This window comes from Bufo bufo, chromosome 1, assembly GCF_905171765.1.
Source record: "Bufo bufo chromosome 1, aBufBuf1.1, whole genome shotgun sequence".
Classification (NCBI taxonomy): Eukaryota; Metazoa; Chordata; class Amphibia; order Anura; family Bufonidae; genus Bufo; species Bufo bufo.
In genome coordinates this window covers 14,072,408-14,088,030 of record NC_053389.1, presented here as the reverse complement: position 1 = coordinate 14,088,030, position 15,623 = coordinate 14,072,408, and the positions used below count along the sequence as shown (strand labels likewise).

Below are 15,623 nucleotides of genomic sequence, written 5' to 3'. Positions count from 1 at the left end.
GGGAAACACAGGACGATGACGATACGCCTCCCACAGAGGACAGCTTGTCCTTACCTCTGGGCAGCCTGGCACACATGAGCGACTACATGCTGCAGTGCCTGCGCAACGACAGCAGAGTTGCCCACATTTTAACGTGTGCGGACTACTGGGTTGCCACCCTGCTGGATCCCCGGTACAAAGACAATGTGCCCACCTTACTTCCTACACTGGAGCGTGATAGGAAGATGCGCGACTACAAGCGCACGTTGGTAGACGCGCTACTGAGAGCATTCCCAAATGTCACAGGGGAACCAGTGGAAGCCCAAGGCGAAAGCAGAGGAGGAGCAAGAGGTCGCCAACGCAGCTGTGTCACGGCCAGCTCCTCTGAGGGCAGGGTTAGCATGGCAGAGATGTGGAAAAGTTTTGTCACCACGCCACAGCTAACTGCACCACCACCTGATACGGAACGTGTTAGCAGGAGGCAACATTTCACTAACATGGTGGAACAGTACCTGTGCACACCCCTCCACGTACTGACTGATGGTTCGGCCCCATTCAACTTCTGGGTCTCCAAATTGTCCACGTGGCCAGAGCTAGCCTTTTATGCCTTGGAGGTGCTGGCCTGCCCGGCAGCCAGCGTTTTGTCTGAACGTGTATTCAGCACGGCAGGGGGCGTCATTACAGACAAACGCAGCCGCCTGTCTACAGCCAATGTGGACAAGCTGACGTTCATAAAAATGAACCAGGCATGGATCCCACAGGACCTGTCCATCCCTTGTGCAGATTAGATATTAACTACCTCCCCTTAACAATATATTATTCTACTCCAGGGCACTTCCTCATTCAATACTATTTTTAATTTCATTTTACCATTATATTGCGGGGCAACCCAAAGTTGAATGAACCTCTCCTCTGTCTGGGTGCCGGGGCCTAAATGTGTGACAGTGGCCTGTTCCAGTGGTGGGTGACGTGAAGCCTGATTCTCTGCTATGACATGAAGACTTATTCTGTGCTGACATGAAGCCAGATTCTCTGTTACGGGTCCTCTCTCCTCTGCCTGGGTGCCTGGGCCTAAATATGTGACAGTGGCCTGTTCCAGTGGTGGGTGACGTGAAGCCTGATTCTCTGCTATGACATGAATACAGATTCTGCGCTGACATAAGGCCATATTCTCTGTTACGGGACCTCTCTCCTCTGCCTGGGTGCCTGGGCCTAAATGTGTGACAGTGGCCTGTTCCAGTGGTGGGTGACATGAAGCCTGATTCTCTGCTATGACATGAATACAGATTCTGCGCTGACAAAAGGCCAGATTCTCTGTTACGGGACCTCTCTCCTCTGCCTGGGTGCCGGGGCCTAAATGTTTGACAGTGGCCTGTTCCAGTGGTGGGTGACGTGAAGCCTGATTCTCTGCTATGACATGAAGACAGATTCTGCGCTGACATAAGGCCAGATTCTCTGTTACGGGACCGCTCTCCTCTGTCTGGGTGCCGGGGCCTAAATGTGTGACAGTGGCCTGTTCCAGTGGTGGGTGACGTAAAGCCTGATTCTCTGCTATGACATGAAGACACATTCTGTGCTGACATCAGGCCAGATTCTCTGTTACGGGACCTTTCTCCTCTGCCTGGGTGCCTGGGCCTAAATGTTTGACAGTGGCCTGTTCCAGTGGTGGGTGACGTGAAGCCTGATTCTCTGCTATGACATGAACGCTGATTCTGCGCTGACATAAGGCCAGATTCTCTGCTATGGCATGAAGAGACTGATTCTCTGCTGACATGAAGCCAGATTCTTTGCTATGGCATGAAGAGACTGATTCTCTGCTGACGTGAAGCCAGATTCTCTGCTATGGGACCTCTGTCCAATTGATATTGGTTCATTTTTATTTTTTTAATTTTTATTTTAATTCATTTCCCTATCCACATTTGTTTGCAGGGGATTTACCTACGTGTTGCTGCCTTTTGCAGCCCTCTAGCTCTTTCCTGGGCTGTTTTACAGCCTTTTTAGTGCCCAAAAGTTCGGGTCCCCATTGACTTCAATGGGGTTCGGGTTCGGGACGAAGTTCGGATCGGGTTCGGGACGAAGTTCGGATCGGGTTCGGATCCCGAACCCGAACATTTCCGGGAAGTTCGGCCGAACTTCTCGAACCCGAACATCCAGGTGTTCGCTCAACTCTAATAGTGACATCAACACAAACTTACTGCTGACACCCTCCCTACTTTGTTACTGGGCCGCTACTGTGACTGGCCCAGGATATAGCTCATTTAACACGCTTTGTGACAAATTAATTTTAAATGAAGCCAATTTTGGAGAAAAATTTGGCGAAGCGTCCTAATCAAATTTTAGAAAACTAGTCATTTCTAGTCAAGATTATATCTTATTAAATAATCCCTTTAAACAGGCAGCTGCTGGGCACTGGTACCAAGAAGGAATTCTCTAAGACCTTTGCATAAGCATTGTGGATGTTCACTGATTAAAATTAAATTGCAAAATCTTACACTATAAACAACCATGAAAATGAGCGTCTTGGGACCCTATTATATTATTCATGAGTGTCACGAACAGCGATTTGGGCTTTTGTGTTTTATGCTCCTGGGAGAACTGATGAGTTTTAAATGAAGCACGCAGATAGCTCTCAGTATCAGCAATTTTATATCCAAGCCAAAACATTCACCAGTTTTATATATTGTATTAATGTGCCATAAAGTCTCCTTGTTGCCATCAGTTTTCTCAAATGAATAAATTTAGAGGAGACTCACAGTGGAATGATGAAGAACCAAACAACAATCTCCAGCTTTCTTATCATGAGTCTATCTGATAATCAGAAGATTATCTATGTCCTCTTCATCGTCTTCCTCCTCATCTATCTGATGACCGTCATAACCAATGTTTTTATCATTTTTCTAGTTATTTCTCGTGCTCATCTTCACAGACCCATGTATTTCTTTCTTGGAAACTTAGCATTCTTGGACATGTCTTACTCATCAGTCACTGCGCCAAGGATGCTCTTCCATCTCACAACCCAACGTTGGTCCATCTCCTTCAAAGATTGCATAGCACAAATGTTCTTTGTGATTTATTTTGCAAGCTCGGAGGCTTTCTTGTTGTCCTCCATGTCTTATGACCGATATATAGCTATCTGCCGCCCTCTTCATTACTCTAAGCTCATGTCTTGGAGCATGTGTACTCAGATGATGTCTTTGGTTTGGTTTTCTGGCCTACTCATGCCCACCATTTTTACTTTATGTTTAAGAAGGTTGACGTTCTGTGGTCCCAACTTCATCAATAATTTCTTTTGTGATCTGCCCCATTTGCTTCAGCTTTCTTGTACTGATCCTTCCATAAATTTTCTAGTCTTAATAGTTTTTGGTGCTGTTCTTGGCACCATAGCCCTTATGGGCACATTTTATTCGTACGTTAAAATTTTTAGCACAGTGTTTAAAGCTCTGACCCTTGATGGAAAACGTAAAACTTTCTCCACCTGTACATCTCATCTTACTGTGGTCATTGTATTTTATGCGTGTATAACTTTTGTCTACCTTGTACCTAACTCAAGTAATCTTCTTACATTGAACCGAGTTGTCACTGTCATATACACACTAATCACACCCTTACTCAACCCCTTAATCTACAGCCTAAAGAATAAAGACATTAAAGTCGCACTGAGGAGAACTTTACATATAGATGGTTCAGGAACACACACATGACTCCTGCCAATGATTTATTACAGACTTAGTGCAGAAAAAAAACCTTGTAGCTGCATTTTCCTAACTTTAAGGCCCCATGCACACGAGCGTTGTTTTTGTCTGCATCTGAGACGCATTTTTTGTGGCTTAGATGCAGATCCATTCACTTCAATGGGGCCGCATGTCCGATCCGTGGCCTAACAAAAATAAAGAACATGTCCTATTCTTGTCCGCAAAACCGACAAGGATAGGACAGTTCTATAGAGGGCCGGCCATTCTGTTCCTCAAAATGTGGAGTGCACATGGCTGGTTTTAATCTTTTGCGGATCCGCAATTTGCATACCACAAAAATGGCAACAGCCGTGTACATGAGCCCTTATAGAGTATTAGCACAGGGTAAAAGATGGAGGTCCGTGGATGGTATATACACAAAAAACAAATCAATGAGCTCTTTTGAGGCACATAAACAGCAGGTCCAAGTTTAGATGGCCCCATCTTGCTTTCACATGAACAACTGGGATCAGCACAATGCTAACTTTCTCTATAGACACTACAGTGTAAGCAATGGAGGAGGAATCAACTCAAGGTTCACTTCATCCTACTCAAAATACAGGCAGGGGAAAATAAAAGCAAGTGCCAAACCTGGCTGGGAAAGATAAAATGGGAATTATCAATAATAGGGGAAGTTATTTTTGCAATAGGTTTTAATGAAAGATCAGAGAGTTAGTAATGATAGCACATATTTAATATTGTTGGTTTGTCAATTTTTCACACTGTATAATGAGAAATTCAACATTGTATTTCCTAGTTGTATAAATAAAATTAAATTCTTGTTTAATTTAGTAACATTCTAATATACTTTATTTTATAGTTCATCATTAGATCTCTGCTTGCTGTTAAATTCTTGTTTAAATTTTGCACTCACTGTAGGATACACGTTACTTAGTTTAACCCCTTCAGTACAGAGCCACTTTTCACCTTATATCCCAGGCCGATTTTTGCAAATCTGACGTGCCACTTTATGTGGTAATAACTTTGGAACTCTTTTACTTATCCAAGGCATCTGTGATTGTTTTCTCATGACACATTGAGACTTCATGACAGTCATAAATTTCACATTTATTTATGAAAAAATCCCAAATTTACCAAACATTTGAAAAAATTCCCTATTTTCTTAATTTCAATTTTACAGCTTTTAAAACAGAAAGTGATACCTCATAAAATAATTATTACTTTGCATTCCCCATATGTCTGCTTCATGTTGACATCATTTTGTAAATTGTCATTTTATTTTTTTTAGGATGTTAGAAGGCTTAGAACTGTAGAAGCAATTTTTCAAATTCTCCCAAAAATTTCCAAAACCATTTTTTTAAGCACCAATTCAGTTATAAAGTGATTTTGAGGGGTTTACGTAATAGAAACCACCTATAAATGACCCCATTTAGAAAATACACCCCTCAAATTTTCAAAACTAATGTTACAAATGTTGTTAACCCTTGAGGTGTTCCACAAAAAGTAAAGGAAAATGGACGCGGAATTTCAAAATTTCACTTTTTTGGTAGATTTTTTTATGTTAATCAATTTTTTTCTTGGAACACAGCAAGGGTTAACAGCAAAATAAACCTCAATATATATTACTCTGATTTTGCAGTTTACAGAAATACCCAATATGTGGTGGTAAACTGCATTATGGGCACGTGGCAGTGGTCAGAAGGAAAGGAGAGCCATATGGATTTTGGAGGCAGATTTTGCTAGAATGGTTTTCAGGCGCCATTTTGTATTTGAATAGACCCTGACCTACCCCTACAGTGGAAACCCTCAAAAAGTGACCCCATTTTGGAAACTACACCCTTTAAAGAATATATTAAGGGGGTACTGAGCACTTTGACCCACTAAGCGTTTTACGGAATTTGGAAACACTTGGCTGTGAAAATGGCTTCTGCAGTGCATATTTTGATGGATTGGTTTTGGAGTGCCATTGGTAAGTCATTGTCCTATGTGGGGGCTCATTTTTTGCGGGATGAGATGATGGTTTGATTGGTACCTTTTTGGGGTACATAATACTTTTTGATCGCTTTGTATTACACTTTTTGTGAGGCAAGGTGAAAAAAATGGCTGTTTTGGCATAGTGTTTTTATATATTTTTTTACAGCATTCACCTGAGGGGACATATAATGTGATATAGTCAGTCTTTTAATTTGCCCGACCCGGGTTTCGTCAGAGGCATCTACATATCCTCCTAGATCACTTCCTTTTGTAGTGATATGGGTGTTACCCTTAAAGGTCTGCTTACAAATACATTATATAAACTACATGGAGTTCAAAAAATAAAATATCTCAAATATCACATGATATTACACAAAAACACACAGATCCTTATGCTTCATACACTTCATTTCATTCTATAAAAGATACAAACAAAGCAGATGTGGATCGCTACAGCTAGATAATTTGGATCAGGTGCTCTTGATCTTTGTGACCCACCGAGCCACAGAGAAATAATCATTGAATGAAAAAATATAGACCAGGCACTCAAAATATGTAGTCAGAAATGAGAATTAATTCAGAAGTGTTTAATTAATTAAGCTCCCTGAGATAGCATTAATTCATAAATATAGCAGCATAAAGATCATATATAACATAAATGGCAGCAATAATTGATAAATATAGCAGTATACAAATCACATAAAAACTAATTGCATAAATAACGGCGATGGGTGCTCAGCAAAGTGCAAAAGTGCAAATGATAGCAGCAAAAATAGTCAAGGTCCAATCATGGACAACTGCAATCCATATATCAAATCTTTACAAATAATAGTCCTCATATGTGTCTGGATGGTACTCTTAGGTAAGTATGTTCTCAAATGCTTATAGTTCCATATAATATTACTACTGACTTTCAGTAGTAGCGCACAAATAAATGCCACAAGTCCTTTAAAGGAAAAAGGGAAGACTAAGAGGCACAGTGCAGTATCGTACCGTGGTGGCATCCCACCTATTGTTGCTACTGTGTCAATATTACCTTAGTCTGGTCGATGTTCACCTGTCTTTGTGCGGACTTGGAGATTTGTGATGAACCGGATATCAGCTGACTGCGCGCTTGTTGGAGCTTCGTATCATCAGCTGACTGTGCGCTTGTTGGAGTTACGTGTCATCAAAGCTTTTCTCCAAAGGTTGCCGGTCTTTAATGTAGCTGTCTTTACTTCAAATCCAGGAAAACTTCTTAACCAGCATGCTGGTGCCAGGTATAATCCATACGCGTTTCGGGGATATTAAAATGACCCCTTCCTCAGTGGTAACCTTGCAATGTTTCCCCTTCTCCTTTTATATCCTAATCCAGGTAAGTGTCAAAGTCCGGACTGGAATCACATCATCCCAGAGAGATATACAAAACCCGGATTTTCCATGGTGCGGTTTCTGTGCGTTTAGTATGCGTTTTTTTTTGTGAAATTGCATTTTTTGCACCATAGCTGCTTAAATATAACATAAAACATAATGAATATAAAATAAATGTGAAACATATTAAATATATGTAAAATACACTATAAAACCATCATTTAATCCACAATTCAGCCATAAGTAGGGATGAGCGAACCCGAACTGTATAGTTCAGGTTCGTACCGAATTTTGGGGTGTCCGTGACACGGACCCGAACCCGAACATTTTCGTAAAAGTCCGTGTTCGGTGTTCGGCGCTTTCTTGGCGCAGCCAATCAACAAGCGTCATGCTACTTGCCCCAAGAGGCCATCACAGCCATGCCTACTATTGGCATGGCTGTGATTGGCCAGTGCAGCATGTGACCCAGCCTCTATTTCAGCTGGAGCCGCACGTCACTCTGCTCTGATCAGTGTAGGGAGAGGTTGCAGCTGCTGTTAGTGCCAGATTAGACAGTGATTAACTCTGCAAAAACACTTAATTCAGTGATCGATCTACAGCTGTGGATCATTGAACTGCTGCTATTTAATTGCTCACTGTTTTTAGGCTGCCCAGAGCGTTTTTATGTCACTTTTTTCTTGGGTGATCGGCGGCCATTTTGTGTCTTGTGGTGCGCCAGCACAAGCTGCCACCAAGTCCATTTAACCATCAATAGTGTGGTTATTTTTTTGCTATATCCTACATCAGGGGCTTGGCTGTGCTTGCTATTTTATTGAGGGGTAAAATACAATTGGCCAAAATAGCAATACCCAAAATATGGTGTTTCAGCTGTGGCTAGCCAATTGTAATACTGTCTGCTGTCTGCCGAAGCACAGTTTTTGTTCTGGGTTGAATACAATTCCCAACTTAGCAATTCCCTAAATAATTTTTTTCTGCTGTATCAGGCCAAGTTTAAATTGATCCATAAAAGGGTATATTAGATTTAAGGTGCGTATAGTGTCATCCTCAATAACTTCACACGCTACTGTGCATTTCCAAATTTAATTCTGTCCGTAAACGTATACTTGTCACCCAGCGCCTAAATAATAGGCCTAAAATTTATATTCCGCTAAATCTGTGTTTATTGCTGAGGCTGGTCAATTCATTTAGTGTCCGCCAAAGCACAGTTTTTGTTCTGGGTTTAATACAATTCCCAACTTAGCAATTCCCTAAATAATTTTTTTCTGCTGTATCAGGCCAAGTTTAAATTGATCCATAAAAGGGTATATTAGATTTAAGGTGCGGATAGTGTCATCCTCAATAACTTCACACGCTACCGTGCATTTCCAAATTTAATTCTGTCCGTAAACGTATACCTGTCACCCAGCGCCTAAATAATAGGCCTAAAATTTATATTCAGCTAAATCTGTGTTTATTGCTGAGGCTGGTCAAGTCATTTAGTGTCCGCCAAAGCACAGTTTTTGTTCTGGGTTGAGTACAATTTCCAACTTAGCAATTCCCTAAATAATTTTTTTCTGCTGTATCAGGCCAAGTTTAAATTGATCCATAAAAGGGTATATTAGATTTAAGGTGCGGATAGTGTCATCCTCAATAACTTCACACGCTACCGTGCATTTCCAAGTTTAATTCTGTCCGTAAACGTATACCTGTCACCCAGCGCCTAAATAATAGGCCTAAAATTTATATTCAGCTAAATCTGTGTTTATTGCTGAGGCTGGTCAATTCATTTAGTGTCCGTCAAAGCACAGTTTTTGTTCTTGGTTGAATACAATTCCCAACTTAGCAATTCCCTAAATCAGTGGTTTCTGCTGTATCAGGCCAACTTTAAATCTATCCATAAAAGGGTATATTAGATTGAAGGTGCGGATAGGGTCATCCTCAATAACTTCACACACTACCGTGCATCTCCAAGTCTAATTCTGTCCGTAAACGTATACCGGTCATCCAGCGCCTAAATACTAGGCCTACATTTTATATTCAGCTAAATCTGTTGATTGGCTGGTCAATCTATTTAGTGTCTGCCAAAGCACAGTTTTTGTTCTGGGTTGAAATACAATTCCCAACTTAGAGCAGAAACCACAAATTTAGGGAATTACTATCAGGCCAAGGTTAAATCTACCCATAAAAGGGTATATTAGATTGAAGGTGCGGATAGGGTCATCCTCAATAACTTCACACGCTACCGTGCATCTCCAAGTCTAATTCTGTCCGTAAACGTATACCTGTCATCCAGCGCCTAAATACTAGGCCTACAATTTATATCCAGCTAAATCTGTTGATACTGCTGTGGCTGGTCAATCTATTTAGTGTCTGCCAAAGCACAGTTTTTGTTCTGGGTTGAAATACAATTACCAACTTAGCAATTCCCTAAATAATTTTTTTCTGCTGTATCAGGCCAAGTTTAAATTGATCCATAAAAGGGTATATTAGATTTATGGTGCGGATAGTGTCATCCTCAATAACTTCACACACTACTGTGCATTTCCAAGTTTAATTCTGTCTGTAAACGTATACCTGTCACCCAGCGCCTAAATAATAGGCCTAAAATTTATATTCAGCTAAATCTGTGTTTATTGCTGAGGCTGGTCAATTCATTTAGTGTCTGCCAAAGCACAGTTTTTGTTCTGGGTTGAAAACAATTTCCAACTTAGCAATTCCCTAAATAATTTTTTTCTGCTGTATCAGGCCAAGTTTAAATTGATCCATAAAAGGGTATATTAGATTTAAGGTGCGGATAGTGTCATCCTCAATAACTTCACACGCTACCGTGCATGTCCAAGTTTAATTCTGTCCGTAAACGTATACCTGTCACCCAGCGCCTAAATAATAGGCCTAAAATTTATATTCAGCTAAATCTGTGTTTATTGCTGAGGCTGGTCAATTCATTTAGTGTCCGCCAAAGCACAGTTTTTGTTCTGGGTTGAATACAATTCCCAAGTTAGCAATTCCCTAAATCAGTGGTTTCTGCTGTATCAGGACAACTTTAAATCTATCTATAAAAGGGTATATTAGATTGAAGGTGCGGATAGGGTCATCCTCAATAACTTCACACGCTACCGTGCATCTCCAAGTCTAATTCTGTCCGTAAAAGGGATACCTGTCACCCAGCGCCTAAATACTAGGTCTACAATTTATATTCAGCTAAATCTGTCGTTACTGTTGTGCCTGTATTAGTGTAATACGGTACCTAAATAGATAGCCAGATAGTGTTAGGTGCCTGTAAAAAAAGGCCTGAATTTGAATTCAATACACTGGGCCAAATAATTTTTTTCTTATTGTGGTGAACGGTAACAATGAGGAAAACATCTAGTAAGGGACGCGGATGCAGACATGGTCGTGGTGGTGTTAGTGGACCCTCTGGTGCTGGGAGCGGACGTGGCCGTTCTGCCACAGCCACACGTCCTAGTTAACCAACTACCTCAGGTCCCAGTAGCCAGCAGAATTTACAGCGATATTTGGTGGGGCCCAATGCCGTTCTAAGGATGGTAAGGCCTGAGCAGGTACAGGCATTAGTCAATTGGGTGGCCGACAGTGGATCCAGCACGTTCACATTATCTCCCACCCAGTCTTCTGCAGAAAGCGCACAGATGGCGCATGAAAACCAAGCCCATCAGTCTGTCACATCACCCCCATGCATATCAGGGAAACTGTCTGAGCCTCAAGTTATGCAGCAGTCTCTTATGCTGTTTGAAGACTCTGCTGGCAGGGTTTCCCAAGGGCATCCACCTAACCCTTCCCTAGGGGTGGAAGAGATAGAATGCACTAACGCACAACCACTTATGTTTCCTAATGATGAGGACATGGGAATACCACCTCAGCACGTCTCTGATGATGACGAAACACAGGTGCCAACTGCTGCGTCTTTCAGCAGTGTGCAGACTGAACAGGAGGTCAGGGAGGAAGACTGGGTGGAAGACGATGCAGGGGACGATGAGGTCCTAGACCCCACATGGAATGAAGGTCGTGCCACTGACTTTCAGAATTCGGAGGAAGAGGCAGTGGTGAGACCGAGCCAACAGCGTAGCAAAAGAGGGAGCAGTGGGCAAAAGCAGAACACCCGCCGCCAAGAGAGTCCGTCTGCTATTGGCCACCGCCATCTGGGACCCAGCACCCCAAAGGCAGCTTCAAGGAGTTCCCTGGCGTTGCAGTTCTTCAAACAATGTGCTGACGACAATGTGTAGGAGGCCTTAGTTGAATAAACTTGCATCCAGATAATATTTGGTCTTTCTCTTGGCTCCAGGAGGTTTTGGGGTAAATTGGCAGGCAAATTTAAATACCTTGGTTTATCTTTCTCTGCTGTGCTTCTGTCTGGTAGATGGAGTTTATGACAGCTCTGGTACCTTTGAGTGGGGTGCTTTTGGCTGTTGACACCCTCGTAATACTTTGTCTATGTACTGTAAGGAGTCATGTGCTCTATGAGCTACTTCCCTTGGGAGACTCCTGCTGCAGGAGGCGGGCCATGTAGGGGGGCCATTTCCCTCACTGCGACATGGCTCTTCGACTCAAAACTGACTATTGCTTCCTGCAATCCCTTGCTTGGTTGGAAGCAGGTCTAATCCACTTCTGCCTAAAAGAGGAAGAATGAAATAGTAAGTTCCATTTTATCTAAAGATACTCTCTGCCATATACACTGCCACCTGCTGGACAACCAGGCACATTCCATGAAATAACAATACATTACTTACATAGCAATACTATTAAGGCACAATATCAAATGACCTGGAATCAAATATACACTGCTCTGATTTACAACATATGTCTCAAATAAACAGTTGCCACATAGCTCCAGTGACTTGAATGCATTTTAACCCCTTAGTGACCACTTATTTTAGCCCTAAGGAATAGTAATATTTTTCATATTTTATTCAGTTTAGCTGTATGAGTCCTTCAATCGTTAAGGACAAGTCATAGGGGATCATTTATCAAACTAGTGTAAAGCAGAACTGGCTTACTTGCCCATAGCAAATAGCGTTGGGCGAGAATATTTGAATCGCGAATATTAATCGCGAATATTGGCACTTTGAAAATTCGCGAATATTTAGAATATATCGATATATATTCGCAATTTTGAATATTTTAGAATTTTTTTCCATCAGTAACCTCCCTTCTTGCTTGTGGGCCAATAAAGAAGGCTGCAATGTCTTTGTCTCAGCTTAGCAACATCCCTAGCAACCAATAGAAAAATTGCCTACCCCTTTAGTATATAAGAACCTCCCCAGCAGCCCTTGTATGCAGTATTTTGCAGATCTGAGAAAGAGAGCAGTGACATTGCTGTGCTCTCTGCTTTCCTGTGTCATTACATTAGATAGATTGTTAGTTAGTTAGTTTGTTAGTTAGCTTATATATATAATATAGATAGTTAGTGGGAGATAGTCAGTGTAGGTTAGATAGTGATATAGTGTTCTGCTGTCCATACATACATGCTACATACATACATATATAGTGCTGTGATGTCACAAGTTCACAACAATACATAGTGCACCAATCACTAATATGTAGTCGGACCTGTTAAAATGTGAAGTTGCACATATTGCGCCAAAATATTCGCATCATTAGTGCCGATTTCGCAATTGCGAATATATTGGAGCACTCTATCTGCATATAAAGCTATTGTAATTTTCTACTGTGCCAACCATTTTCTCCAGTCTCAGGAAATTTCTATTAGCTTGAAAAATGTATCTATAGTTACCCACGCCTGTATTACGTGCACATTAAGCGCCTATTACATTGCCTACTTTCGCAATGAAGACCATAATCGCAAACTCTCGAATTCGCGAATATATGACGAATATTCTACCAAATATTCGCAAAATATTGCAAATTCGAATATTGCCTCTCCCGCTCATCACTAATAGCAAACAATCCGATTCCTTCCTTTCTCCTTGTTGGACAACTCCTTTGAAAAATTAAAGGTGCAATCTGATTGGACATCTAACCCAGTTCTATTTTACACCAGGTTGATAAATGGCCCCCATAGTTTTTTTTATAGGAACCAGTTTAGATTAAGTAAAATATGCTTAGTGTGCATTTTCTCTTATCTCTGAGGAGATTCTGGACCTGCCAAATTCTGGTGTTCTCTGGCAAATTCCAACTGAGCTGCACAGCACAGGGCTGTGAGCATTGGTCTAACATTAGGCTGTCTCTTATATAATGCTACTTCACAGAGTGCCCTAATGGTGCGACGCCAAGTAGCGGCATACCATTTGCAGCTAAACCACACTCACCAGTAAAAATCAATGTCAGCACAAGTTAGTAGTCATTGGTTGCCATGAGTTGGCATGTCCTGGTTGCATGGTTTTCATGGGTTGGTATGTGCAGTGAGCTCTTGAGTTGCTGGTGCAGAAGATAAGAGTGGTAGTGGCCCTGATAGTTTATGGCTGTCTGGCGATTGGTGTGGTGGAAATGTAGTTGGAACAATGAGGCCAGAAGTAAATGTCTACAAGTCTCTTTTTACTAAGTGCAAAATGCAACTTATGGTACATCCATTAGCAGGAAATTCAAAGCACAGTTGATGGCACCGATTAAAGATTTATGGAGGCAGGTTGGGTGGCTGTAACATAACACTTGTGGTTATAGCTGCCCATTGGTAAAGGGGTTGTGCACTTTGTTTAAACTGATGATCTATCCTCTGGATAGTTCATCAGCATCTGATCGGCGGGGGTTCGACACCCGGGACCCCTACCGATCAGCAGTTTGAGAAGGCAGCACCGCGGCCTTCTCACTGTTTACCGCTGGCCGAGTGATGTCATGACTTATATCAACTGGCCTGGGCGGGGCTAAGCTCCATTCAAGTGAACGGAGCTTAGCCGCGCCCAGGCCAGTGATACTAGTCGTGACATCACTGGGCCTGCGGTAAACTGTGAGAAGACCGTGGCGCTGCTGGAGTGCCGCTGCCTTCTCAAACTGCTGATCGGCAGGGGTCCCGGGTGTCGAACCCCCCCCAATCAGATGCTGATGATCTATCCAGAGGATAGATCATCAGTTTAAACAAAGTGCAGAACCCTTTTAAATTCAGACTTGAACTTTATCTGACCTAGTATTAGTTTTTGTGATGGGTGTCTGAGCTGTAATCCCTTACCTTGCAGCAGTGTTTGTCATGGAGAATGTTGCTGCTCACTTTGCTGTCTTGAATCTCAAATGTTTTCTTGAGGTAGGTGTTTTCTTGAATCTACACAGTAATTCCTCTTCCTAGCAGGAAGCCGGATCAGCCTGCTCCTGCGAAGATAAGTGGAAATGGTTAGCTCTGTTCCGGCTATTCATTTGCCTCCATGTCTTCCCTGCTGTTAAAGCTGCTCTCAGTCTGAGACAAATGTATTAGCTCTACGGCTCCAAATTGTCTTAATCCAAGGATTTTACATACATGGAAGAAACAACACTGACACCAGGCAGGGTCAAAGCAGTTCTCATTTATTACAGGAAGTTAAGCAGTAGGGCGCTCTTCTACTGAGGTTCATTCCATTGTTTCATTGGCTAAAATACAAAAATAATAAAAGAGATAACACTTGGCATCTGCGCATTGTGCATTATTTTACTAACTTTGGTAAGTAAACTATGTAAATATCTAGGTGCCAGCGCCATATTGTAATAGTTTCACACTAACATCAGTACAGCATACGTCATATATGACACATCAAGGAGGAGGGTCCTCTTGGGTAGGGCAAAACCTTTGTGCTTTGGTCCCAACTCGAGTACATAAGGCGTTGTCTGAGAGCTGGAGTATATGGTGGCCATCTTAGTTTATCAAGAATGATATCCACATCTCTATCACTGCTGGAATATATGGCTAATACAATGTAAAATACATAACTTTACCTATAAAACATTTAGCAATTACAGATACCCCTAGGTCAGCGGTACTGCATTTGCACCAAATGTGTGGCATAAATACAGTATATTGAGAAATGTTTTTTTTTTTTTATTAGTGCCACATACATAAAGCATTTGTAAGATATTCTCAGATACAGAAATAAGGTTAAGTGGGTACAGAAGAGCACAACTTTTATTTTTTTTATTAGAAAAAAAATCTTTACCCAAAATTAAAAAACAGAATAGAAATAAATGTGGCAAAAATTTTATGAAGAGAGGAACCATTACTAAGTTTTGCTGTGGGGCTCTATATTCCCTTTTACATATCGCTATAATTCCTGGAAAACTCATTTACTGAAGGTTATCCCATAATTAATGTAAAAATTGAAGATCATATAGTACAAAGGGAGAACCAGCCTACACCTTGCCTGGATCCAGAGATTTCACCATTTATTGCTGCAATTGCTTCTTTATGCCTTATTCTCACTAGTAATGAGCGGGTGGTGCCATATTCGATTTCGCAATATTTCGCGAATATTCAAATGAATATTCATCTTATATTCGTCGATATTGAATATTCGTCATTATTCAATTTATCGCGAATAATATGGGTTTTAATTATTTGCGTATTGCGTTTTTTTTTAAACTGTATAAGGCAACTTTCTTATTATTTGGCTATGGCTAATATGTGTATTTTACGAATATTTGCTATATTGCTATATTTTCTTGTTTTAGAATATTAAGAATATTCTAAAAAACCAAGTTATAGCAATATAGCGAATA

The 15,623-nt window shown here is 41.3% G+C and overlaps 1 protein-coding gene across 1 annotated transcript; it reads left to right on the top strand.

The window, feature by feature from the left end:
• The first annotated feature begins 2,741 nt into the window (after positions 1-2,741).
• LOC120987098 (olfactory receptor 5V1-like) lies at positions 2,742-3,680 on the top strand. The gene has a single exon (XM_040415899.1). It carries the CDS (start codon positions 2,742-2,744, stop codon positions 3,678-3,680), a length of 939 nt encoding a protein of 312 aa, XP_040271833.1.
• The last annotated feature ends 11,943 nt before the right edge of the window (positions 3,681-15,623 follow it).